Source organism: Paracoccidioides brasiliensis (assembly GCF_000150735.1).
Source record: "Paracoccidioides brasiliensis Pb18 unplaced genomic scaffold supercont2.5, whole genome shotgun sequence".
NCBI classification, from domain to species: Eukaryota; Fungi; Ascomycota; class Eurotiomycetes; order Onygenales; family Ajellomycetaceae; genus Paracoccidioides; species Paracoccidioides brasiliensis.
This window is the reverse complement of record NW_011371362.1, coordinates 1,459,780-1,484,112: the sequence shown is the minus strand read 5'-3', so window position 1 is coordinate 1,484,112 and position 24,333 is coordinate 1,459,780. Positions and strand designations below refer to the sequence as shown.

At 45.9% G+C, this 24,333-nt stretch overlaps 6 protein-coding genes across 6 annotated transcripts; 2 read left to right on the top strand and 4 right to left on the bottom strand.

The window, feature by feature from the left end:
- Positions 1–121: 121 nt before the first annotated feature.
- On the top strand, positions 122–2,907 carry PADG_04925 (uncharacterized protein; the record flags this gene model as incomplete). Its single annotated transcript, XM_010762133.1, has 3 exons — positions 122–1,122; positions 1,188–2,771; positions 2,859–2,907. The coding sequence occupies 3 exons, from the start codon at positions 122–124 to the stop codon at positions 2,905–2,907; spliced, it is 2,634 nt and encodes an 877-aa protein (XP_010760435.1).
- Positions 2,908–3,965: 1,058 nt separating this feature from the next.
- On the top strand, positions 3,966–7,088 carry PADG_04924 (uncharacterized protein; the record flags this gene model as incomplete). Its single annotated transcript, XM_010761895.1, has 7 exons — positions 3,966–4,020; positions 4,304–4,396; positions 4,521–4,639; positions 4,751–4,982; positions 5,168–5,268; positions 5,335–5,494; positions 5,560–7,088. The coding sequence occupies 7 exons, from the start codon at positions 3,966–3,968 to the stop codon at positions 7,086–7,088; spliced, it is 2,289 nt and encodes a 762-aa protein (XP_010760197.1).
- Positions 7,089–7,334: 246 nt separating this feature from the next.
- Positions 7,335–8,720, bottom strand: PADG_04923 (uncharacterized protein; the record flags this gene model as incomplete). Its single annotated transcript, XM_010761894.1, has 7 exons — positions 7,335–7,686; positions 7,750–7,798; positions 7,855–7,971; positions 8,088–8,218; positions 8,274–8,391; positions 8,446–8,491; positions 8,643–8,720. The coding sequence occupies 7 exons, from the start codon at positions 8,718–8,720 to the stop codon at positions 7,335–7,337; spliced, it is 891 nt and encodes a 296-aa protein (XP_010760196.1).
- Positions 8,721–9,508: 788 nt separating this feature from the next.
- On the bottom strand, positions 9,509–10,853 carry PADG_04922 (uncharacterized protein; the record flags this gene model as incomplete). Its single annotated transcript, XM_010762132.1, has 2 exons — positions 9,509–10,707; positions 10,787–10,853. 2 exons carry the CDS (start codon positions 10,851–10,853, stop codon positions 9,509–9,511), a joined length of 1,266 nt encoding a protein of 421 aa, XP_010760434.1.
- A 3,930-nt stretch (positions 10,854–14,783) lies between these two features.
- Positions 14,784–16,930, bottom strand: PADG_04921 (serine C-palmitoyltransferase LCB1; the record flags this gene model as incomplete). Its single annotated transcript, XM_010762131.1, has 5 exons — positions 14,784–14,975; positions 15,157–15,648; positions 15,771–16,281; positions 16,390–16,490; positions 16,703–16,930. 5 exons carry the CDS (start codon positions 16,928–16,930, stop codon positions 14,784–14,786), a joined length of 1,524 nt encoding a protein of 507 aa, XP_010760433.1.
- Positions 16,931–18,107: 1,177 nt separating this feature from the next.
- PADG_11846 (1,3-beta-glucan synthase component FKS1) lies at positions 18,108–23,961 on the bottom strand (the record flags this gene model as incomplete). Its single annotated transcript, XM_010762262.1, has 3 exons — positions 18,108–18,387; positions 18,467–23,740; positions 23,819–23,961. 3 exons carry the CDS (start codon positions 23,959–23,961, stop codon positions 18,108–18,110), a joined length of 5,697 nt encoding a protein of 1,898 aa, XP_010760564.1.
- Between the last annotated feature and the right edge of the window lie 372 nt (positions 23,962–24,333).

The following is a 24,333-nucleotide window of genomic DNA, read 5'->3' as shown; positions in this document are numbered from 1 at the left end:
GTGGTTCAGCAACGTCGATCGTGCAACCAATTCGCCTGGTGCAGGGCTGCATATCCACCCTTCACGTCCCCTTGTTCTTCTTAATTGGCATCTAAACTGGGTCACACACTATCTTTTCATTATGCTTCGTCTCCGCCGATACAGAGTTTTTGTGGTCTTCGCCACTATAAGCCTTGTCGTTCTCATTCATTTCTCTCGGGTCCGATATTGGACTTCAACCCCACCGCTCTCTAACAAATCCGCACAGCAGAAGATACCTCCTCCTCCTCCAGCGGCTTCTCCCACCAAACCGCCCCCGCTCATCTATACAAAAACAGCAGATGATGGTGCTGGCACTCATGGCTTCGCCCCAGAATCTACCACAACAACAGTCCGCAGTCGGATACCTGTGCCAGCCGCTACTACGCTATCCAATCTGCACCCAGGAGATAAGACATCCGTTTCTAATTCTCGGCAGACAGAGTCACCGAAATTAAATTCGCAGAAAACACGCCCTTCTCCGTTGGGGGAGGATGAGGTTGGACACCAGGGTGAGGGGAGGTTAGATGTTGATGGCTTCAACAGGGGTAATGATAGATGGGAGAAGCAACCTGAACATTTTCCCGTTCCTCCTGGGAAGCTCATCAAGCTACCTCAGGATCCCAAAAGGCTCCCCAAGGTTCAATTCGAATTTACCAATGAGTCTGAAGTTGCCAAAAGGGATCGCGAGTTGAAACTGGCTGCGGTTAAGGAGTCGTTCAACCATTCATGGACAAGTTATAGAGCATTGGCCTGGGGCCACGATGAGCTGCGTCCTGTTTATGGTAGATATCGTGATCCGTTTTCGGGATGGGGTGCTACTTTGGTAGATGCATTGGATACACTCTGGATTATGGACATGAAGGAGGAGTTTGATGAGGCCGTGGAAGCTGTAAAGAAGATTGATTTCGCTACAAGCACAAGGGACGATATCCCTCTGTTCGAAACGGTGATTCGTTACCTAGGTGGCCTCCTTGGTGCTTATGATATCTCTGGGGGGAAGTATCAGGTGCTGGTCGACAAGGCAATTGAGCTTGCAGAGATCCTGATGGGAGCTTTTGATACTCCTAATCGAATGCCTGTTACTTACTATTACTGGGCACCGTGAGTTGGTCATGCGTTTGACTTTTACGCAAATTCGAACCTTTATCAGCTAACTTGATATCCAGGGAATATGCGTCGCAACCACACCGTGCCAGTACTAGAGCTGTACTCGCGGAAATTGCCTCGTTATCACTTGAATTCACCCGATTGGCACAGATCACCGGGGAAGCTAAATACTACGATGCCATCGCACGAATCACAAACGAACTCGAAAAGTTCCAAGAGAAGACACAGCTACCAGGGCTATGGCCAACACTTATAGATGCCTCTGGCTGTAAAATGATTACAACACTTACACAGCAACCTGGTGAATTACCCGTCGATACAGTACCTCCTGTACTCCCCAAAGTGAGCTTGCCGGAGAGGCAAATCCAGAAGAGGGAAGAGATAGATCCTCTGTTTATTGATGCACAGCCTGCCGACTATAACGTAAAGCCTGGTTCGCATCCTCTGCCGAACGCCGTCTCCAAGTCCAGCTCGAGTGATGATTCGTCTCAGGGGAAGCCCGATATCCAGAGTAAAATTGATTGCGAACCCCAAGATCTCACATCCTCACCCAATTCGCCTGATCAGATATTTACACTTGGGGGTCTTGCGGACTCCGCCTATGAATACTTACTCAAAGAATATGCCCTGTTGGGTGGTGCCAACAATCAGTATCGCACTATGTACCAAAAGTCCATGGATACGATCAGGAAAAATCTTCTGTTCAGGCCCATGGTGCCAGACAAGCGGGATATTGTATTTGTTGCTTCTGCGTCGTCTAAGGAGCCTCCAGCTAAAAAGAGTGATTTTAAGTACAAGTACGAAGGGAGCCATTTGGCATGTTTTACCGGTGGCATGTTTGCACTTGGCGCAAAACTCTTCGGGATCCAAAGTGACATTGAGATTGCCTCTAAACTGACCGATAGTTGCGTTTGGGCATATGAGTCTACCTCCACAGGCATTATGCCGGAAAGCTTCGAGATGATAGCCTGTGAATCCCTAGAATCCTGCGAATGGAACCAAACAAGATATTACGATGTGCTGGATCCGTTCGCAGCGTACCGTAGAGCTCAACATGAGAAATCCGTTTCGCTGAAAGCACAACTCATTGTTGATGATACAAGCTCCAACAGCACTGGCGCTGAACCTGAGCCGCAAAGCGCGCAGCCTGCTCCACAACCCGCCGATGTGAAGAAGGTCGACGCGGACAAACTTGCCAAACGACAAGTTCCTGGTCCAGCACCGGCTGCAGCCCCCAGCTTGCGTCCCAGACCAGCTACAACGCCTTTGGACGGACCGGGGGAACCCAAATCTCTCTCTCATAAGGAATTCGCTGAGGAGGTCATCAAGGAGGAACGGCTTCCTCCCGGTTTCACCAGCATCTTGTCTCGGAAGTACATTCTTCGCCCAGAAGCAATCGAGTCTGTGTTCATCATGTACCGCGTTACGGGAGATAACTCTTGGAGAGAGAAAGGTTGGAAGATGTTTCAGGCCATCAAAAGCGCGACGAGAACGGAGCTCGCGAATTCTGCTATCAAGGATGTCACGAGCAAGGCGCCCATGTTCATGAATGAAATGGAGTCGTTCTGGTTTGCGGAGACGCTCAAGTATTGTTACTTGCTATTTAGTAATCCGGCGCTTGTTAGTTTGGATGAATATGTGCTGTTAGTTGATCAATCCCCTTTTTAGAACCATTCCTGATGATACTCTTGGGCTATTCTGAACTAACATGTTATTTTTCCTTCTCGCAGTAACACCGAAGCACATCCATTGAAACGTCCATTACCACAACAACATTAAGTTATCCGAGTTCTACTCTTTTCAGTTTTGGATTCGCAAATACGGTTGCAACGCAGGCTCTGGTTACTGATATCCCTTTTTTGGAGTCCAATGTACAAATATATATCTTTTCCGCACGTGTTTGAATCCTGTCTTCCCTGGACAGTGCGAACTTTTAACTTGCTCTTCATGCATTTTTACTTTTCATAACCTACTTGTAATTTCCCTTTTTCTCTCTTGGGATTACAGGTCTGTTAGATAAAACTGTTCATAATTTCACTTTTTTTTTCTAATGTTATTAGATTCGCGCATTCTCATTTTCTGGTTAGGATGTTTTCTTCCTTTAAAAATTATGATTGAGGGAGCAACGCAACCTGTTTAGGATACGATATCGGAGATACCTACGACATGTTTGAAGCATGCAACAACAATATCGCATCTCTTCTTAAAATATAGACATGTATGTTTGTAACTATCCCAAGGATTCTTATCCAACAATTTACACGTGTAGATACCCACTAGGGACGCAGCTATTCCCAGCTATGCCATTGTTGATAACTTACAACCACAGCGCCTTTTGTTGTTCTTTTTTTGCTGCAGTATGGTATCACCGAAACCAAATACGAGTCCATACCCACCTCTACGTGTATTTGGGTCGCATTGTGGCTGTGGTTAAGCAACATCGGTACCGTACAGATGGTATCAGTACCGTCACGGAGTTTTCCCTGATTAACCCAAAACCTACGTTAAACTTCCTTTCCCGCCCTGCTTCTTCTCGTCGTCGCCCCGAGAACCTCTCAAACTCCTCCGAAACTCAACCCTCCCAACCCACATACTCAGTCACTCCTTTCCCTTACACATTTATTCGTTTTTGTTTTTCGTCACTGCTTTCTTCAAAAGATATATATGCTTTTCTCCACATTCTAATCCGGTTCACCTCTTGTGCAAGCAAACGAACATGAACACGTCTTGAGTGAGAAGGGTTGTGCAAGAAGAGACAATCATCATTATTATACACGGAGAACACAGTATATATGTTATATGGATAAGGAATCAGGGAGCAATGACAGGGCCTAAGGATGGAACTCGAAGCGTCATACAACACCTCGGAGGATGAGAAGCTGTTTTGGGACGGTGAGTTTCAGCGCAAGCTCCTTGTCGTCTTCTGCATTTCGTACTTTTGTGACATGACATGCGGGGGACGGTGAGGGATATTGTCAGGTACCCCGAGCCGCAAACGGATATATATGCCCTGATTATTGTAGTTCCTTGCTGGTGGCTAGTTGAATCTCCATTGTTTCGGCTTCCTTTGTTTGGAGCACCTGTCTGACCGGGGGATTGAGTTGCAGGGTCACTTATTTTTAACTGTTCTAAAGTCAAGCTAATCTGTGAAAACTTTCGTTTCTATACAATGCAGGATTCGAAGCAATTTTCCATATGCCATGCGATTCGCACGCTGAGATTGATAATGTGCTCCGGGCTTATTTGCAGTTGACAACTCAGCACAAAGGTAGGTGTGTGCGGTATATATCCTACGAGGACGGATGGGTGGGATTGGTGGAAGAATTACTCTCATATTTTTACGATGAATGCTAGATTCGCGGTTTAATACGTTCTAACGTTCGCTCGAGCAGATACTCTATTTTACTCCAAAGATAAAATCTCCCAGTGCTCAGAGAGGCTCATTGCCTCGGAGCTCTTCATTGCCAATGCGGACTATATCCGAAGGCAGATAATATATTGTGTACTTCAGGTACGGGATGGATATACGTCTCTTAAAACTTTAATTTCCCCTTCCCGAGATAGGCATCGATGTGACTAATGGGTTTTTTTTTCTTTTTTTCTTTTCTGCCTTTGAATTTAGGATGATGCGCCTGACGTACTTTTCGTGACCGCCTCTTTTCTTCTCTTTGACGGTCGGCAGAATGAGCATACGTTCGAAATGATGAATATGGAGGGCGCGTTTGTGCGTTTGCTAGAGCTCATACAGTCTTCGGAGTTGCTCGACGGTGACGGTGGAGCTGGACTACACCAGCTGTTAATGAACTTGATTTATGAAATGTGCAGGATTCAGAGGATTAAATTCGAGGATCTAGGTGAGCGGGTTACTACGTGTTGCTTTGACGCAACGCTGGAATGGAACCAGCGGCTGCTCTCCAGATGACCTCCTTAAGGTGGTGGTCTCTCGAGCGCTTCTGGATATTTCCTGCCCCTCCCCCCTCCATCCTCGTTAATACGGGGTTAGCTTATTAAGTTGCAGTGTGTCTGATTTTTGAAATAGTACTTGTGGATGACGATTTTATAAAGCACTTATATGAAATTATCGAAAAGCTCTCGGACGATGCCCACGATCCCTACCACTATTCCGTGATTAGAGTGCTAGTAAGCTTGTTTTCCCTGATCAACTTTTATGAGGCTAATTAGAGTACTGACAACTCCTGTTTGTAGTTGGTTCTCAATGAGCAGTTTATGGTCTCAGCGCATGACCCTTTACCTGAACGATCATCGTCTGTCCCGCTCACTAATAAAGTTATCAAAATCCTCTCTACGTGCGGTTCCGCCTATAAAACTTTTGGAGAAAATATTATTCTCCTTCTTAATCGCGAAAGTATGTATAACAGAGCCCTTTGTTTTCATACCCAGATCAATTGTAGAAGTTTAACTTGTACATAGGCGAAACATCCCTTCAGTTACTGACACTGAAGCTCCTTTACCTTCTTTTTACCACCCCACCCACTTATGAATATTTCTACACGAATGACCTTCGAGTCCTAGTTGATATCTTAATTCGTAACCTTTTAGACCTTCCGGAGGAAGCTGCTGCACTTCGTCATACATACCTTCGCGTTCTCTATCCGTTGTTGGCTCACACCCAACTCAGATATCCGCCACATTATAAGCGAGAGGAGCTGAAAAAGCTTTTAGGGATTCTAGTCAGGGGCCAGTTCTCTACTGATACGGAGGAAACTGAGAGGATCCTCCATTTTGATGACGTTGACGAGACGACAAAGCGATTGGTGTTCCGATGTGGGCAGGTGGAATGGCTTAACGATCCCGACGAATCAAGACAACGTCAACCGCAAGATGCTACTGACCCTAGCATGTGGGGAAGCGTGGATGAAAGAAGCACGCCTAATACATCTCCGTCCGCTTCTCCAGAGCCAAACTCTCCTCACGTACTTATCAAGCGTCGTTCCTCCCAAATAATATCCAATGTTCATCATAAGCGACCGGAAAACGTAGGCATGAACTTAGAGACAGCTCGTTCCTCGTCAGCCAGCGTTGTAGAGGTCGCTGCCTATAAAGAAAAACCAGGTGTCAAAGTTCCCAGCCGAAAGGACGCCTTACAACGTCCGCCTGCGCCTCCACCCCCGAAACATAAACCAGAACCCCCTAAAACTAGACGCTGGCGCGGACGTTGTGGACAGCGGGAAGAAGATGAGTCCACCGGACGAAGTGTTGGGAGTGGAGATTTCTGCAGTTCAGGACAGATTCCCATGGATGAGAAGAGACCAGCACCCGACCGCAAGGCATCCGGATCTGCGCCACCCGCAACCACACCTACAGATTCTACATGTACATTTACGGATCTATCGCCAACACAAAGTGCCACACCTGAGCGCACCGTTCCAACAATAACCGTCCCCAAGCCGCCGGTGCGGCATCATTCTTCCAGCTCTATTCCCCCCGCCGTTCCGCCACCCCGCAGATCCTCCCATTCTGTCCCTCCACTTTGCCAGGTAGATAACCTTTCCATTCATCATCGCCGCCGCCAGCCCCCTCCACCACCTCTCCACCATCCACACGGCCACTCACGGAGTCACCACTCGCAGTCGCCATCTCCGAAGCAACCCAGGTCCTCCCCGGCAAGCATCCCAGGAGCGACCTCGAACGATCAGACCGCTCCGCAAAAGCCTGAACCACCAAAGACACGTCGATGGCGAGGCAAAAAGACGCAGCAAACAATTGATGGTAAAACGTCTGAAGAATCCCCAGCTAGTGGAATTGCAATCGCTTCTAATATTAATAATATTAATAACGGTCATAATAAAAGTAGCAGCATTTGCTGCGAACATCAGGGTGCTGTGGTGGTCTCCTTGCTTGGAGCCACGACTGCCAGTAATCAAAATAATATGGATACGGAGCGTACTCACGGGTTAGAGGATGGGATGGCTAAGATGAAATTGAGTGAGGGTGGATAAAGGAGTTTTGGGTTGTGTTGCCTTTTATTACATTGTTTGCATGGATTTTGGCTGCTGCATGCATACTAATGGGATGGTTTCCTCGCTCATTCATCGTGCTGTGGTTTTACGGAAGCCTCCTTTCTCTTTCTCAACGTGTCACCAGGAGTAAACGGACAGGGCTGTTTTTGCTCCTGTTCTCTGTACATTTGGATGATTATTATTATTATTATTACACTTTCTATTGCTTTGGTTTACTGAGCTGTCTCATTTTTTCAAATTCATATGGACTAGATTAGTTAATGAGTGACGGCCGTGACCGAAAGGGAGATTGGGTGGCGGATGTTGCGGTGAAGGATTGCCATGTTGAATGATAATGATGCTGTTATATGTAACTATACTTTGAGCAAAGCCCTTGCTATCATCTTGTTTGTTATCTGCAGAATCGCCATGTCCTTGGCCCTGGTTCTGTGCCTGTCTCCGTTTCGCAAACCGCCACGGATTGAATTTATGAGGGTCCTCGAAGACGCCGGTATCGTAGCAGGTAGGGAGGGAGAGAGAGAGAATGGAGACTGCTGGCGTCTCCCTCCCAAAGGGATCAATGGTTGACGCGCCTCGACTATTCCCATTTTCAATGGGGACAACGGGAGATTTTAAGATTATCAACTAGGACCTTGCGCACGATGAGGCGGTGACCAAAGCTGTGCGTGCGATTGGTTTCGCGCAGAACGCTGTCAATTAGAATTAGATCAGAGAGTGCAGCTTTTGACCAGCCATCTGTCTTTACAACCTTTTTTCATATCTTGAGATTCGACATGCGCCGTGCCAGCAGTGCCAGCAGATAATGATGGGATGGTATAACATTCCCTAGGAAGCACAGCTTCTATCTCTTCCCGGAGAAGAGCTATCGTGTTAAATTCTTCATCGGATGACACTCAGTGATGAGTGGTGATATTTCCAAATGGAATGAATCACTGGATGTCCTTTTCAACTATTCAAAGGAACAAAAAAAACACATACACAACGCGTTCCCAACAACTAAGCTGGCTAGAGCCCTCTGCGCAAACGCAAAAATGAGCTTCACCGTCTCCCACAGAGGAGGAGTTTCAGTCCACCCATTCCAGTTTGGAATCCGTCTCTCTACTGCAGCCCTCATTTCATCACCCAAAGGCCCCAGATAGTTATCAAGATTGCGATTTATGTTACGTGTCAGGGGGCGAAATCAGCCATGAATCCGTGAGGCATTTACGGCTGTCATAGCTGTCGCCAGCCCAGTCAATCTGACCTATCTCGCGGAATGACCCTCGCATGCTGAGGACATTATCTGTTAGAGTTACCAGCCAATGCAAGGTGCTCATAGGCCATATAACTTCAGCACGCTTTCCGATGCCTGGAATGAGGCACGGCTGGCCCTTTTTCAGGTACTTTATTTCTCAAATTATGAGATACATTAGTTATTGGATATTAGATATTATATCTATTCTGGCACACCTTTTTATATATATAATAAAAAGGGAGGCTGAATTGGAGAGGAGCAATATGCATGAAATAAACTATTAGTTATACAATACTCACAGCCTCATAAGCATCCCTGAACAGGCCCTCGCAATCCGTAAAATATGCCAGATGAGTTTTGAGATTGAATCGATCCATGGATGCTTTTGGGGGTGAGAAATTAATTCCTCATCTCCGCAGGCTTGTCGTACCCAAGTACCGACGCTAAGTTTAACGAGTCTATCATGACGTTCCACCATGAAGTTCCGTTGCTGCTGCTGCTGCTGCTGCTGCCGCTATGTTAGTAGAGAAGCAGGAAGCTCAATTGAGTAATTAACAGATAGATGAACTCAGCCTGTATTGGCAGTTCTTGATGCGAAGAATCTACCACCCGCCAGGAAACACAACACGGGGAAGAACCTCGAGATATGGGCTAGGAGTCAGTCAGCTTTTGCGATAGACACATAAAAGGTTAAAAAGAGGCGATTGGAACCTCAGTGATAACCTGAGTGCCAACCATGCCGAGGCATAAAACCACCAGTGTTTGAAAGGTTACATTAAAATTATGTGAAGAGAACAATTTATACTGTGGGGAAATTACAAAAAAATAATTATAAGCCCATGGTTCTACCTATGCTGTTCGGCAATACGACGTTCACTTGTTCTAACTTGGTTAAATATCAGTATATCCCACATAAACATCCCATTGTGCTGCTGCAACTATTTAGCATAGTTGTTGATCTCTCTCGTAATCCATTATTTATCGTGTCCCACACATAGCATGAAAACAAAAGAAAAAGGCAAATAAAACAATCATCACAGGGGAATCCAAACCAGTGAACCGAGGATAACTAAAATAGAAGCGGGTAAAAACAATAATTATAATAAAAATAAGTAAATATAAAATAAATAAAAAATACCGCAGAGAGGGAACATGCTAAAACTCATCACAGAATTCCCCAGAACTTTTCCGTCCCAAACGAATACTCATTATCCTTCTTCCAAGGATCATCGAAGGCGGAAAACAAAATCAAACCCGCCTCATCATCATTCCCAAAGGCATTCATCAAACTTTGGATCGCCTTCCGCTGGTTCTCCCTGGACGGGACGGCCTTCCCATTTGCCTTTCCGGCCTTAGGCCAGCCCGATTCGGTAATAACGGTCTTCTTATTCCCTCCAGCTGCAACTGAAACAAGCTTTGCTTGATTCTTAACAAACTCTCCCGCAGCGGATGCGTCAGTATTAGGATTGAAGAAGGCATGGCAGTTAGCAGCACAGTAATCGGACGCCCAGCAGAGTTCTGGGTTGTTGATGAGCGCTCCGAAAGTGTCGACGGTGACAACGGGACCCGTGTAGCCTGCCTGGCGCAGGGTCGAGCGGGCCTTGTCGACAGCCTGGACAACAGAGGCCACAGAGGCCTTGCCACCGTTAACGAGTTCGTTGCCGATAGAGACAGTGACGATTGATGACCAAGAGGATTTGGCGCCATCAATGAGCGTTTCCAAATCTTTGTCGAGATTGTTGATGTCAAAGACACCAGCAAAGACTTTCTTGTTGTGTTTCTTGGCGGCAGACATGATTTTGGGGACTTGCTCGCAGTCGACCCCATAGAAGCGGATAACGTTATAACTACCCATTTTAGAGATGTCCTGGTCGACTTCTTCCTCAGATTTACACCCGCCGTCACCTAGATAAGGGGAGTAAGACATCCCCAGTCCATTTTTGAGAGGGTGGTTTGAGGGTGGCTGTGCTGTTTTGTAGGTATCTTGCGACGACGAGGGTACTCTGTTAGCCGTGGCCTTTGATGGCTGTGGTTGTGGTGGATTTTTAGAAGCTGAGTTCACGCTACTAGGATCATTTGCATTGGCAGCGTATGGTTGGTCATCTTTCACATCAGCAGCAGCAAGATATGACGCCGAGGGGTCTGAATCTGGGTCAGGAAGTTGGCTTTTCTCGTTGAAATCGTGGTCTGAATTAAGACTCGATTGGGCTGTCTCCTGTGGAACACCGTATGTGGTTGATACCATAGTTATGGTTTGGGTACTGAATGGTTTCCCATCCCGGTCCATCCAGACAAGAACCTTAGGCACGTTGACGGTAACGTAGTTCGTCGGCGCCGCACGCCTTTCATTTTGAACTCGGTATGCTACCCCGAACGATATGAGCTTCCAATCGCATGCAAACGATTGACAACGGCAAGGGGAACTGCAATCGAGAGAACTTACGTTGCGGGCGGGCAGACGTCGCGCCCAGCAAAGAGAGCGTAGCAATGGTGAAGATACCAGTCTTCATTTTTGTAAAGCACTTTCGTGCGAAATGTTCAGTCAATGGATAGTGTTTTCCTTGATATCAGAGAGAAAGATGCTGCAAGGTCTATGTTAGTGAAGAACGGGTCAATCTCTTCGGCGGAAGTAAGCAGGCAAATATAAAAAACAATAGAATCGGTTTCGCATTTCCCATCCCGCAGTTTGAACCGGCAGGCTCATGCACGAGACGTAAAAACCCAAAAGCCGTCTCAAGTGAGAAGAGAAATCCGGGCACCACTATAAGCTAAAAATGGGGGTATTCCGGAAGAGAAGGAAGAGAGTTCTCACCAAAAAGTGTAAATTCTGAACACACGGGTTCGTATAGTATATTCTCAGAGCCAACTGCCCAAGGAGTGACGCAGGTACGTGAACCAGGGGTTATCTGTCTGCGATAGGCTTAGCCTCTATAATAGGATATCAAGGGTCCAAACAATCCCGGTATCTCACCTTGTAGTACGAAACAACTGCGGAAAGACTTGCAAACACCGGTGGTATAAGGACGGATTTATCCTGTTGCGGTGCTGCGCGCGCAAGAGGTGTGTTGAGTGATGTTAAAGGAATTGACAATGTCACAGCCAAATACAGAAGGGAGATGGCTTTTAACAGGGACACAGAAGAGAAGATTGTGTTGAAGATATTTCAAGCAGGCAGAACATGTAGATAGATGTAAAAAGAAATTGTCGCTGTGACAAAATGTGAAGTCAACAAGTCTTTTCCTGAGGAAGCAAAGGAGAGAAGCAGCTCTAAAGATATAATTGACTTCAGTTATCTCAAGAACCAGCTGAGCAACAAGTTATCAGGCAGGTCCACAAAAGGGACGAGTCAACAGGAAGAATGATACTAGCTGTCAAAAAAGAAATGAGTGTGGAATAAGTTGGGTTCACACAAAAGGGAATCACCAACAGCCAAACCAGAATGGCACGAAGAAATAAAAGGAGTGAGTAGGAGACGTTGAGTTCTTGACTAGACAGACAGGTGAGCAACGAACAGTTAACTACACCAGAAGAGCAGTGGAAAGTCCTGACACTTTCAGAACTGTCTCTCACCAACAAAGGAATGAATGAATTGAAATATAAGGACCGGCGATGACAGCGTACTAAACAGAGAGATCAGGTATGAACAAGGAGCAGAAACAAAACTGAGTAGGGATAGGAAGTTGGTTATCTTTTAACATTTTCGGTGGTGTGGAGCAGGCATTGGTATGCTCCGTAAGGTAGAGGTCAAAGCTTATTTGGTTAGGCTTAGGGTTGGGCCAGGCGTGGGAAGGCTGGCCCCGGGCGGCAAGTCGTTGGGCTGTTTGTTTGAAGGAAAAGAGCAGCAGTAGCCTATGGGAACCAAAGAAAGTATACAGACAAGAAATTAAAAGCATATCTCCGTGTCAGCAAGATAAAGCAAGAAAAGATTAGTAGAATTAGAAAAGATATAGAAATTCCCCATTTGAATTTGGACAATCTGGATGGTTTTTTTTTTTTCTTTTCTTTTTCCTTGGTTAATTTGATGGACTCGTCCGGCAGATCTGAACTGCATCTGTCAACGCCGGAATGTTGTCTTCTGTCTTCGGTTGTCAGAATTATTAATGTTGTTGAATAGTCAAATGAGCATCGCCGTCTCCGTCTCGCGCTTTTCTTTTCTCGATATGCTGTAGATATGCTGTCCAAATGCCCAGCGGCAAACATGACTTGGCCGATCAGTCAGCCAGCCAGCCAACCAACCATAACCACTTCTAGCACTCTTGGTCCGTGGGCTAACCATGGCGGCTGGCTGGAGCATAGAGGCAAGCAGTCCGTTTCTCTCTCCGCAACACATGGCGTTCGAAAACCGCTGTATCAGAATTTAGCCTAGAGCCAGACCAGCGAGGAGGAGCCCAGCGCATTATCTGATGCACTTGCTGGGGTTGAAAATACCTCAAACGTGGCTGGACCTTTTGGCTTTTCTAGGTCCCTCAGTTACCGCTTCCTGCATGTTTCTTAGTGCCCTGATTCTCACAATTTTTGATGGAAATAGGGCCCCCTAGAGAGCTCAAGTGTATCACGCCCGGAGGACCAGGAAACTGTAGAGCATTCCCAAGAGCCCGATCCAGTCCTGCGCTGAGGGGGTAAGAGATGTTCGTTCATCCACACCAACTTGAAATATGATTGGATAGCACATCGACACATTGCTTTGCAGAAGAAAATCGATTTCATGCATCAATTACAAAGTGATCTGGATTGAGTTTACGATGTTATGGCAGTTCGAAAATTAATTGGGTCTTGAAACGGCAGTGCAGCAGGCCGTTTCTCTCTCTTCTGTCCCATTGGGACATCACTTGTAAGTTAAAAGTCTGGAGTCAACACAAGTGGATAACGGGTCGACCGTCATGTCCAGCCAGCCGCGGCTGCAGTTGGGGTATTTTCGTTTCTTTGTCGTTGACGAGAGGTTTTGCGTTCAGCCATCGTTGTTTCGGGGGTTTATCAGATAGTGGAGGGGATAGGGAGCAAGGATTAATCCAGATAACAAAAGTGAGCCTGTGCAGTGTGAGTTGGAGCACATGAAGGGGCGATTATGAGGATCAAGCCTAAAGCGGAGGAAGCCCACAGATGTGTCAGTCCTGTTTGTAATGGGAACAATGTTGTAGTTGTTGTAGTAGTAGTAGTAGTAGTAGTAGTAGTAGTAGTAGTAGTAGTAGTAGTAGTAGTAGTAGTAGTAGTAGTAGTAGTAGTAGTAGTAGTTTGTTGTAGTTGGTTATTATTCGCTGCCACGGTTAATTGGTTCGATTAATCAAGAGTCAATTTCCCTGCTCCGCCGACACGTGACCATAACATGTACATTGCTCTTCAACTACGTAACGCTCTCGTTAAAATTTAAATAATTACAAACACTACAGCAGACAAAGAAAGAAATTATCATTGTAAATCAGGGTAACATACACATTAAGCAAAGACGTGTCCATTTCCAACCCAAACAGCCCATTTCGCCCACCAACTGCGCATTATTATTAACCGATAACAACTCATCCTTCTCGATGCATGCGCCCCATATGCAGGTACTAGATAGAGATAACTAACCCGATCCAAATTTGTTGCGACATACTCTGCACCAAGCACTCAACCCAATAGGAACACAAATCCGCTCCCTCTTGAATTCCCCATTCTCCTGTTTCAGTTGTTGACAGCCCCGGCACTCCCAACCACCTGATTGGACATACTCATCCAAAAAAAAAAAAAAAAAAAAAAAAAAAAAAAAAAAAAAATTAAGGCTATTTCCTTAGGTGAAAACCAATGGCTATCGTCCTATGATTTGGTTATGGTGCCAACTCACTCACCATCGTCTCCCGACACCGGCCTCAGATGAGATGAAACGACATCTGGGAAGGAAAAACGGGCGGAACCAAGATAGACGTGGAGTGTGCTAGCGACTGAGTGGCCACTGAGGTTGTTGCTTCACCCTACAGGTAGCAGAGTGGGTGTAAAGAATCAGTGTAAGAAGTTAAACACACGGAGTTTTGTGCATGAATAGTTATCACAGAATCTCGAGAAAGAGGGAAAGGTTCAAAAAGTAGCAAAGATAAGTTAAGCTAATCAGCAAAAACAGGGATAAAGTCACAACCCCACAGTGGCGTAATGGAAAGTAGCAGGCAACATAGAAAAAGTTGGAAGGAGAAGATGGTAGGTTAATATAATATTATTAAATAACGATATACGGGACTGAATGCAATCAACAAAGCGCACCCCTCTCTCTTCCTTTTCGAATACAAAATAGAAAGGGTGAAGACCAAAACCAAGTATACACAAGAGAAGGGAAGAAGAAGAAAAAAAATTAATTAAGAAAGTAAAGGCAGAATCCAAAAGCCCCAAGATCCCCACCAAACACCCGTCTTCAAATAAAAAAAATAAAAATAAAAATAAAGCCCACTCCGAGAGGGCGCAGCAACGGCATTTCATCGTCTTTGTCTTAGAACCTTCGTAATGGCATGTCGGATTATGGTGCCCGCTTTCTCGACCTCCTTCCGTGATAAGCCCGTTGTCAAACACACTTTTAGGGCTGGAGGTGCTGGAGATGCTATTTGTTTGGGAACCACGTCGTCCTCAACAGACTTCAGGCGTGTAATGAGGACGCCGTTGGCTAGGGCCTTGAGTGCAAATATTGGTTAGAGGAGACCTCACAATTAAAGCACAACACACCAAAATATAAATAAATAATAAATAGAGAAATAATTAACAATACATAATTAACAATAAACGATAAAGGAAACAAAATAAAATAAATAAACCCTAAAATTGACACAATGCACAAAGAGAGTGAGAACATACCTCATCAACAACATCCTGCAACACCGCCTCCTGTTCCTCAATGGAAAGACTCCTGGCCGCAACAACACTGGGCTTCAACACGAGGAACATAACCGGATTCTCTGGCACCGACGAGCAGTATACATGTTCACTTCTCTGATCCACCTGCGACCACATCACTTTGATATTCTCCCGCAGCTGAGAGATAAGGTCCGGATTATTCTGCAACATAGCCAATGATTCACTGGCCGTCGTAGCCAGCAGGGCGGGCAGCGCAGCGGAGAAACAATAGGCGCTGGCAGAGATGCGCTGATGGTGAACAATCTCTTCTGAGCCGGCACAGAAGCCACCACCAGCAATAAAAGGTCCGGCTAGAGACCCGACGATCATGTCGACTTCGGTAGCGTCGACGTTTTGATGTTCTGTGATTCCGCGGCCGGTACGTCCAAGGACGCCGAAGGAGGAGGTTTCATCGAGGATTAGACGGAATTTGTAGCGCAGTTTTAGTTCGATCTGTTAAGCGAATTAGTTGTTTGTTCTGGCGTTGATGGTACGGGAAAAAAAAAATAAAAAAAATAAAAAAAATAAAAAAAATAAAAAAAAATAGAGAGAAAGGGGGGGGAATAAAGACGAACAATTGCTGGCAAATCCACCATATCCCCCCGATTCTCAAAAATCGCTTCAGTAATAATAAACCGTCTAGTCAGTGGCTTTTTCGCCTGCTCCTTCGTAATCTTGCTCAATACCCGCTCTAAATCCTGCATGTCATTATGTTCATACCAGCGCACTGCGCTACGTGAAATCTGAATGCCCTTCCGAATCGCATAATTTACCCCTTTATCCGCAACAATGATATCCCCGCGCTTGGAGAAGGATGGGATAACACTGGATATCGTGGAAAACGCTTGCGAGTAGACAATACAAGCTGGCACACCCAGGGAGGCGGCTATATCCGCTTCCGTACGCATGTGGACATCCTGAGTTCCGTAGAACCCGGGAGGTCCGCAGGGGCCGACGCCGTAGGTGCGGAGTGTTTGTATGGCTTTCTCCTTCAGGGTCTCATTGGCTACAAAGTTGTAGAAATTGGAACATGCGAGATTAGTCACGGTGCGACCGTTTGTTAGTTTGGATTTGGGACCTGTTGCACTGTTTGTTTTGGAATCGAAACAACGTTAGTAGAACTGGATTTCACCAGGGTCTCACCCCAATTTTACGTTTTTAACTTCAATTGCGAACAGAGGAAATATAACATACCCAGTAAGCACAATGCGCTTCTCAACCTCAGACTCATCCAGAAGTGAAGGGGGGGGAACAAGCGGCTCGGGCGTCCAGTCCTCAACCAAATCGTCGATTTCCTATAGATTTCACCAATTCAGCTCCAGTTAGCTAAATTCATCTCTCAATTTGAACATCCCATAAAATTACCCATCTTCACTATCTCTCCATCTCTCTCCATCTCTCTCCATCCAATTCCACACCAATCCGGCCACCCGCCAGAGCCACAAAAAAAAAAAAAAAAAAAAAAAAAAAGGCGCAGAAAATGGCACATAAAGGAACCACCACTCACCTCCTCCGATAAAGGCACGAAATTCGGCTTAGTCGAATACTTAGGTGCAAGCAGGTACCTCACAGCGAAGAGAAACAGGAACAACTCGACAGCAGAGCGGACGGGGTCATTCTGATACGACGACTTGACATAGCGGAGGAAGATAGCGGAGCCCGGCACACGTTGGAATTGGTTGCTGAGTTCGTGGAGGTACTCGAGGACGAGGCGCTGGGTTTCGTGCAGATCCATCATGTCATGTTATTAGTTATTATTCATGAAATAATTCAGGGAGGGGAGAAGAGGGCGGGTCTGAAGAGGGGGTTAAGCGGCGGGCATGCGATGATCGAATTAGACAACAGGTATTAAAACAGAGGAGGGAGGGAAGAGGTGAGGAGGAGAGAGAGAGAGAGAGAGAGAGAGAGAGAGAGGAGGTGCTGTAGGTGAGAGACGCGAAGTGAGGTTTAATTGATTGATTCGCCTGGGAGGAGGGTATTAGAGAATATAAATAAGTCTGTGGTGACGAAGGTTGTTGGATGTTGCTTGAAGTTGTTGATTTGGAGTTGCTCCTTATCAGCTGTTTGAGGGATTAATTATCATTTTTGTTCTTTGTTCTGCGATTTGAGTCTTTTTGCAAAAGGTAAAGTCAGTCCCAACAAAAAATTGTAAAAGGGAAATTTCACGTGATTCAAGTACTTCGGGGGGGGGGGATTGAGACTCCCACGCTTCACATGCCTCACTCTAGCAGAGATGAAAATTGAAGAGATATTCCACATATAATACAAGAAAATGGAAATAACAAAAGAAGCTTATTTTCATCGAAACGTTTTCTCTAACTACATCTACAACAGAATTGATATTTAGTGAAAATATGAAGCTGATGCCTTTTAAAACCCTCAAAGTATGAGAAAAGTGGGAATGTGTATCATCATTAATAAATAGAGAGCTATGTAAAAGGAAAGCAAGAAAAAAAGAAAAGGAGAAATGAAATTAGAGAAGAAGAAAAGTAATAGAAAACACATTATAAAATGTCCCTCTTGATCAAAGTCAAGTCCAGCAAAAGTGAAGTCAACCACCCCATAGAAAAACACGAAAAGAAAAAGTAAAAACTAGAACTCCCTCCCTACATGCCAAGTCAGAAAACCCCGAGTGGGTATACGGAGTAATCGTTCTCTCTGTTATCAGTTTGTACAATACATTCGATTCGATTCGGCAGTTTCTCAAGGATCTTTGAGAGTTGTGTGTAATATAACGAAAGAAAAAAGGAAGAAAGAAAAAAGTTATTAGAGAAAGAAAAGTAAAAGAAGAACGCCTCAAAAATGCAATCACCCCTAACAATTTCAAACATTCGTCTTTCTCGAAACCCACCCCTCTATCAACACCTCTATCAACCCACTCTCTAATAGTCTTCCCCCAAACTAAAACAACCTCACAATCTCGCATGATCGGTCTTCTTTGCATCCGTGACATCCCGTAACGCCAACCCCGTCGGCTCAGAAGTAGTATCATTATTATTCAATCCAGTGGGCTGAAGCAGGTTCATCGGGATAGATTGCAATGGAGAGAGGAAGCGGCTCGCAACGATGGGCCCAACGATAAGCGCAAGGAAGATGACGAGCATAACAAAGTAGAGGATCGCGAAGCGGATGACTCTTCTCTTCCTCAATTTGGATTGTTTCATGGAGTAGATTGGTGGGCGGATTTGACGGCTGTTGTTGTTCAATATGATCAGTTAAAGGTTTGGTTGCAAGAGGGAGAAAGAAGTGGGGAGTGGGAAGTAGAACATACCTAGGCCTCAACCAAAACAGCATAACGGAATGTCCCTTATCCACATACGGGATACAGAGCGGCGGCAACATGAAAAACAAAAGCACATGTCCCAAAATGAAATCCGCAGAAAACATCCCCAATTCCGTAATCTTGCACAGAAACTCTCGACCGGGCTGAGACATCGAATGCCAACCCATGCTATACCATTTGCCCGTCCACCACGCAATGTTCGACGTATCCTGTCTAAACTCTCTCGTCAAAGCAAGGGAAATGATTAACTTGTAGATAAATCGCTGGATGGAAGTAACCGCAATCATCCCGAGAAGTGCTTTAGCAAACACCCATCCTTCAAGGAAGAACATGACTTCAAAGAAGGCCATAAGCATCACGACAGCAACACCATGGGCAATAGCAGCTAGTACAGAGCCGAATTTCTTGCAGCACATGCTCAATAGAGGACCCATACAGCAAGCCATCGCGAAGAGAACTGCAAGTAAGCCTGCGTTGACAGCTATGGGAGCGAAGGCAATAATTGCAAGTCGAATTATAGAGTTGGTAGGCTTTGCTTCATCTTCCTTAACACCAGTCTGCGCATTGATGAACAGATATGGAATCAAAGTAACAATAACGAGGACAAGGGGCCCAACAATCTCACTAAAAAAGATATTCGTGAATTGTGCCCGTGGGGCATCACCAGATAACTTCTCAGACGGCGAGCCAAGGACTTTGCGCTTATAACCCGTGATCCGAGTACGAGAAAGTCGGCAAAAGGCAATCCAGGAAGACGCGTGGGATCGGGAGTTGCCCCGAGAAAGCCAGCGGAGGTAGTCGCGGTAGTCGATGAAGAAATCATTCCAGGCAAATTGATGAGGATTGAACAAGAATGGCGAGATGCAAAGAGCAAGCAGAGAAGCCCAGAAGTAAAGCAACCATCCAGTCCAGACAGTTAGAGTTCCGAAGAGCAGCATCATCAGCAATCGAGAACCAAAGTAAATCGATGGGCCAGCGAAACGGGAGTAAAGAACACCAAATGGAATACGAGCAGTAGCAAACCCACGTCCAGTGCCGATATATCTTGCACCTCCAAATGACAGATTGTTATGCAGCGAGTTCGCATATATTTGGCAAACGAACACTTCGAAAAAAGGAGACAGGGATCCAAAGTGTTTCGCAAGACGGGTGATAGCACGCCAGGATCCGCGCTCCGTAAGTTCCTGAACAACAAGCGGCAAGAAGGAGAGCAAGAAGACGATACAGATCGAAGCAGTACAGCGCTGAACCCAATCTTGGATGGGTATTGTGTCCGCGCAACCCGTTGGCAAAATAGGATCGGTGATGGGAACTCCCTTCTTAACTATACAAGGAATAGTTTCATGCTTCAAAGCGCCGAGATTAATCAAGCAAATCATGAACATCTGGACCGAAAGCATAATAAACAAGTTGTTGATATGGAAACCCGGATGTGCGTAGTAGAAGGACAAGAAGCGATCGAGCGGCAATTGGGTGCCCAGGTAGTAATACTCTCGAGACAACATCTGTTCTCCCATACCAGTACCAATTTTAGTGGTAAAGTTGAGCACGGAGCCAAAGCCAAGATCACGACCTTTGCCGCATTGATAGTATTCGCAGTGCTTGATGCGACCACCACGGAGAAGCGCATTCATTCCAGCGTAGATATCCTCGTTAAGATGCAAACCCTTTTGTGCCTTGGAAACACCACCGCGAGTAGTCATGAAAACACCATTGAGGAAATCAGGATGACCATAATGAAGCTTGCCGCCTATTTGAGCCAAGGTACGGGCAAAGAGAGTACCGAAAGTCTGTTCCTTGCCCGCAGCAACGTCACCAAGCATGCCAATATTTTCCGAAAATATGTATTCACGAGCGCCAAGAATGGCCACGGGGTTGGTTTTCGACGGCGGGAGTCCAGGAACGTATGGTGAAACATTGTCAGTATTCATCTCTTCGAACTCGGCTAAAACACTACGAATCTTGAGGCATTCCTCTAAATAGTTGTCCTGGTTAGCATCGATGAGCTGGATATATTCGCCGCGGTAGAAAATAATCGCATGGTTCTGATTGTCAGATTTCCCATCTCCAAGAATTGGATTACCAGAGAGCTGGACTCTGAACTTGGGCCGTCGCAATCCATTTTCCATTATCTCAGAATGACCGTCAATCAGGGCAGAATACAGTCTCGGTTCCTCGCCCTCGTTTGCAGGTGGCTCCTCATCCAGGTATGAAATTTGAAGATCCGGGTAAGCTCTGAGCAAGAACTCAGTGTTCTCACGTTCCTCCTTGTTGAATTTCGCATACCGTTGCATAGAAACCACAATCCTAAACTTGCGACGAGCCATCCGTTCCAGTTCCCGTTCGAGCTTTTCTGAGTTTGCACCGAACATTTGAACAACCTCAGGATTTTCTACACGATACAGAAGCTTGATGGCACGGCTGTAGTTCATAAAACCAGAAATGGTACGGTACAGGGTTTGCGAACGAAGTGAAGCCCATATACGAGTGCGAAGAGTATATTCGGGAGCCGCAGACTTGAAACCAATGCAGTAGAAAGGCAGATCATCAATCTTGCTTTTCGCAGCGTCCTTTTCATTCTTCTCCTCTCCATTAAATTGAGATGTTTCGTCAGCCAAAATCTTCGTATCCTTGACAAAGCAGTCCCATTCGTGTGGGTGGAGTTGTTTGAGGTACTCAAGCAGCGTAACACGGGAGTAAGGCTCATCCTCACGAATGATCTCACGCAGGGACAGGAGAATCTTTTCGCTGTAGTGAGGAATGAGCACGGTAAATGTCGGCATATTGTCCACTGGCACTGGTTCGGGGATCGGAGTGGATAGCGATTGGGCAAAAAAGGAGATACGACGCTCGGCTTCGCTCTGAGTTGGGAAAAATTCGGTCTTGAAGGAATGGTCTTCCTGTGAGACAAAGAACGTAGGGGCCCGCAGTGTCCGTTTGCCTTCCTGTTCTGAGGGGACCTGGTGGTAGAGCAGTTTCTGGACATGATCGATAGCCAGCAGGTGTTCCCGATACATCGAAATAACAATTGCGTTCCAAACCTGCGATATGAGGACCTTGGGTTTATACTTGATTTCCATGTCGGTCGTAGCAAGAACTTTAGAGTAGATACGCTTGGGTAGGCGAGAGAAAATATTCCTCCAGGGCGTCCAGATAGATACACCGAGATAGAACGAGCGAGCAACAGAGAAGATGGCATTCAGAATAATGTACCACATGTAAGTATCAAGAAAGAACAAACTCAGGTCGGTGAAAAACATAAGACCAAGCAGAATCTTAGGCTGTTGTTTGCAGAGAACATCTCGCGAGGCCCCAAAAAGAGCATCACCAGCGCACTTGCTGATCCTCATTTGCGACAAGATTCGGATTGGATCACGGAAGGAAAGTGTGAGGAAGAAGTAAGACTCAGCAAGCTTAGCCCCGAAGACACAAACCCACAAGCCATATGACATCCACATGTCATTTCCATGAAGCCTAGGATAGCTAGCAGTGAAAGTTTGGCTGGCGACATATTTGCGAGAATTTTTGGTAAGATAACTACCAAAGAGTCCACCAAGCGGCATAATGGAGAACATGAAAAATGTCAATAAGTTGAAGAAGAACGACACAATACCCAGTACGTGGGCGATTTTGTTATCCTGGTTTACCCCAAAGACATACACAGCAGGTCCGACGTTGATAATGAAAATGCCGATAAGGAAGATGAGGCGTTTTGTCAAATGCTGCGCACCAGTCCAAGCTCGAGGAACGTAGGCCCATTCGCATATTGTTGCGAAGATCATGATAAAGGTAGCAACAGCACCACCAAGTCCAGAAGCAGTCCATCTCGCAGCAGCCGTGGGTTGAGTGTTTTCTCTCTGTTTGTAGTTCCTTGTATACAGAGTCGGGGAATTGAAGGCGGTGTAGAACCAGAAAGCACCAACGTGGATAACCCAAACACGATTGAAGTTAACCATCATATGGAACCATGAGCGAGTTTCCTTGTAAGTTTTGAAAAACACTTTTTTCCAGTTGACGTCTTTGAGTTTCTGGTATCGTTCAGCGGGGGGAATATCCACGATACGAGTTTTGTCGTTCATCACAATCCGTTCGATTCCTTCTGGGTACCAGAAAAGCTGGTTAATATCATCGTAGCCAATGATTTTGTTATGATCACGCTCCCGCCGTACGTATTTGCCATCGAAAATTTCATATCCCTGGTCACGACAATACTGATACAGAGGGGTGATAATTTCATTGAGGTAGGTGAATTCTTCGACAGGTTCAACGCGATTCTGACATTCAGGGGAGTGGTAGAAGTCATCGGCGCACTTGAAGATAAAGCAGAGGGCCTCAGGCATGAACCGGACTTGATTGGCTTCACCCCAGCAAAGCAAATACAAAGCGATCTGACGGGCACGCTCGTGCTGTGACATGCGGTTCATCCGTGTTTTCCAGCGGTATTCTGCAGCTTCCAGACTGTTGTCCCCTTCTAGATCAGCGAGAGTCTGTTCTTCGTTCTTAGGCCCGCCAGCAGCAGCTTTTTTGGCGGCCTTGCGGGCTTTTCGGGTTTTACGACTGGCCTTGCCCAGGTTCATGTTGGCGAATCCTACCGCATCATCCAAATCCAGATGAGCGGCAAAATACCAACGACGGTAGTTTGCATTGTCACCACCAATATAATCTGCATGGAGTGACAAAAGAGCCTGGTTGGGAGTCATGCGAGAAGCGCGAGAATCAAGCAGGGTCATAAAATGGTCATACATGTTTCGCATGCTATCACGTTGGAACCCGAATTTGTTAACCAAGTCCAAGAAGATGTCTTCGATCTCCTCCTTGGAGAGTGGAATTTGAGAATCAGAAGTCCAAGCGGGATACGGCTCTCGTGATCGTTGGCCAGCAGGAAGGGCGTTGCCGTAATCGTACCCATAGACAGGGGTGGAAGCACCAGAAGATCTATTTACACTATAGGAGATCTGTGAAGAGGGAGGACGGTATCCACGCCCACCCATCTGGCTGTCATTGTAGCTGTTGTATCGCTCGTCACCACGGCCATAGTAGTCCATATCCGCAGCACGAGCAGTCTCTGATCTCATAGTGAAATCACTGAAGGTTTCTGAATCTTCTTCAGAATCATGACCCCTGCGACGTCCCTGCTGTGGGCCATATTGATAGCCTGCAGCTCCTTGATCGTAGTACTGATCATTGTAGTATTCGTCCTCGTAACCCTGGTGGTTATTGTCATAGTAGCCATCCTGCGGCTGGTATGAGTTGTCCCCATTACTATAAGGGAAAAGAATAAAAGAGGAAGGGTATATGTTAGTCCTTTGTATCCAGATATGTTTTGGAGGCAAGACTCACTACCCTCTGTTGTCATAGTACCCATCGTGCTGGGAATAGTCATTCTGGTCGTAATATCCGTCTTGGTAGTAGGCGTCCGCCTGGGGATTATGGCCATAGCCATCATCATACCCATTCCGGCCACCTTGCGGGTGGGCCGACATGGTTAAACGGACAATTCAAATTTCTCGACTGTAGGGCGGCAATAGATGCAACTTGGTCAGCCAATTTAACTTCCAACCACGCAATTAGTTAATCGAACCCCCCCAAAGCAAGAAGGCTTACGTTATAATATTATCATACCCATTTAACTCTGATGTCAAAAAGCAAGGAAAATTTGTCGACAGGAAAAGTAAAAGAAAGGTATTCCTGGTAGTTAACGGTCGTGGTGTACTCGCAAATCGACTGTCAAATGAGAGGAAACAAAGCTAGCGAAGCAAAGCAAACAGCAAGAGCAACGCAACACGAAGATGAGACCGTGAGGATTTCCTGCTTTTTATTTCTCTTCTTCTTTCGACGGACTATATAGGAGAGAG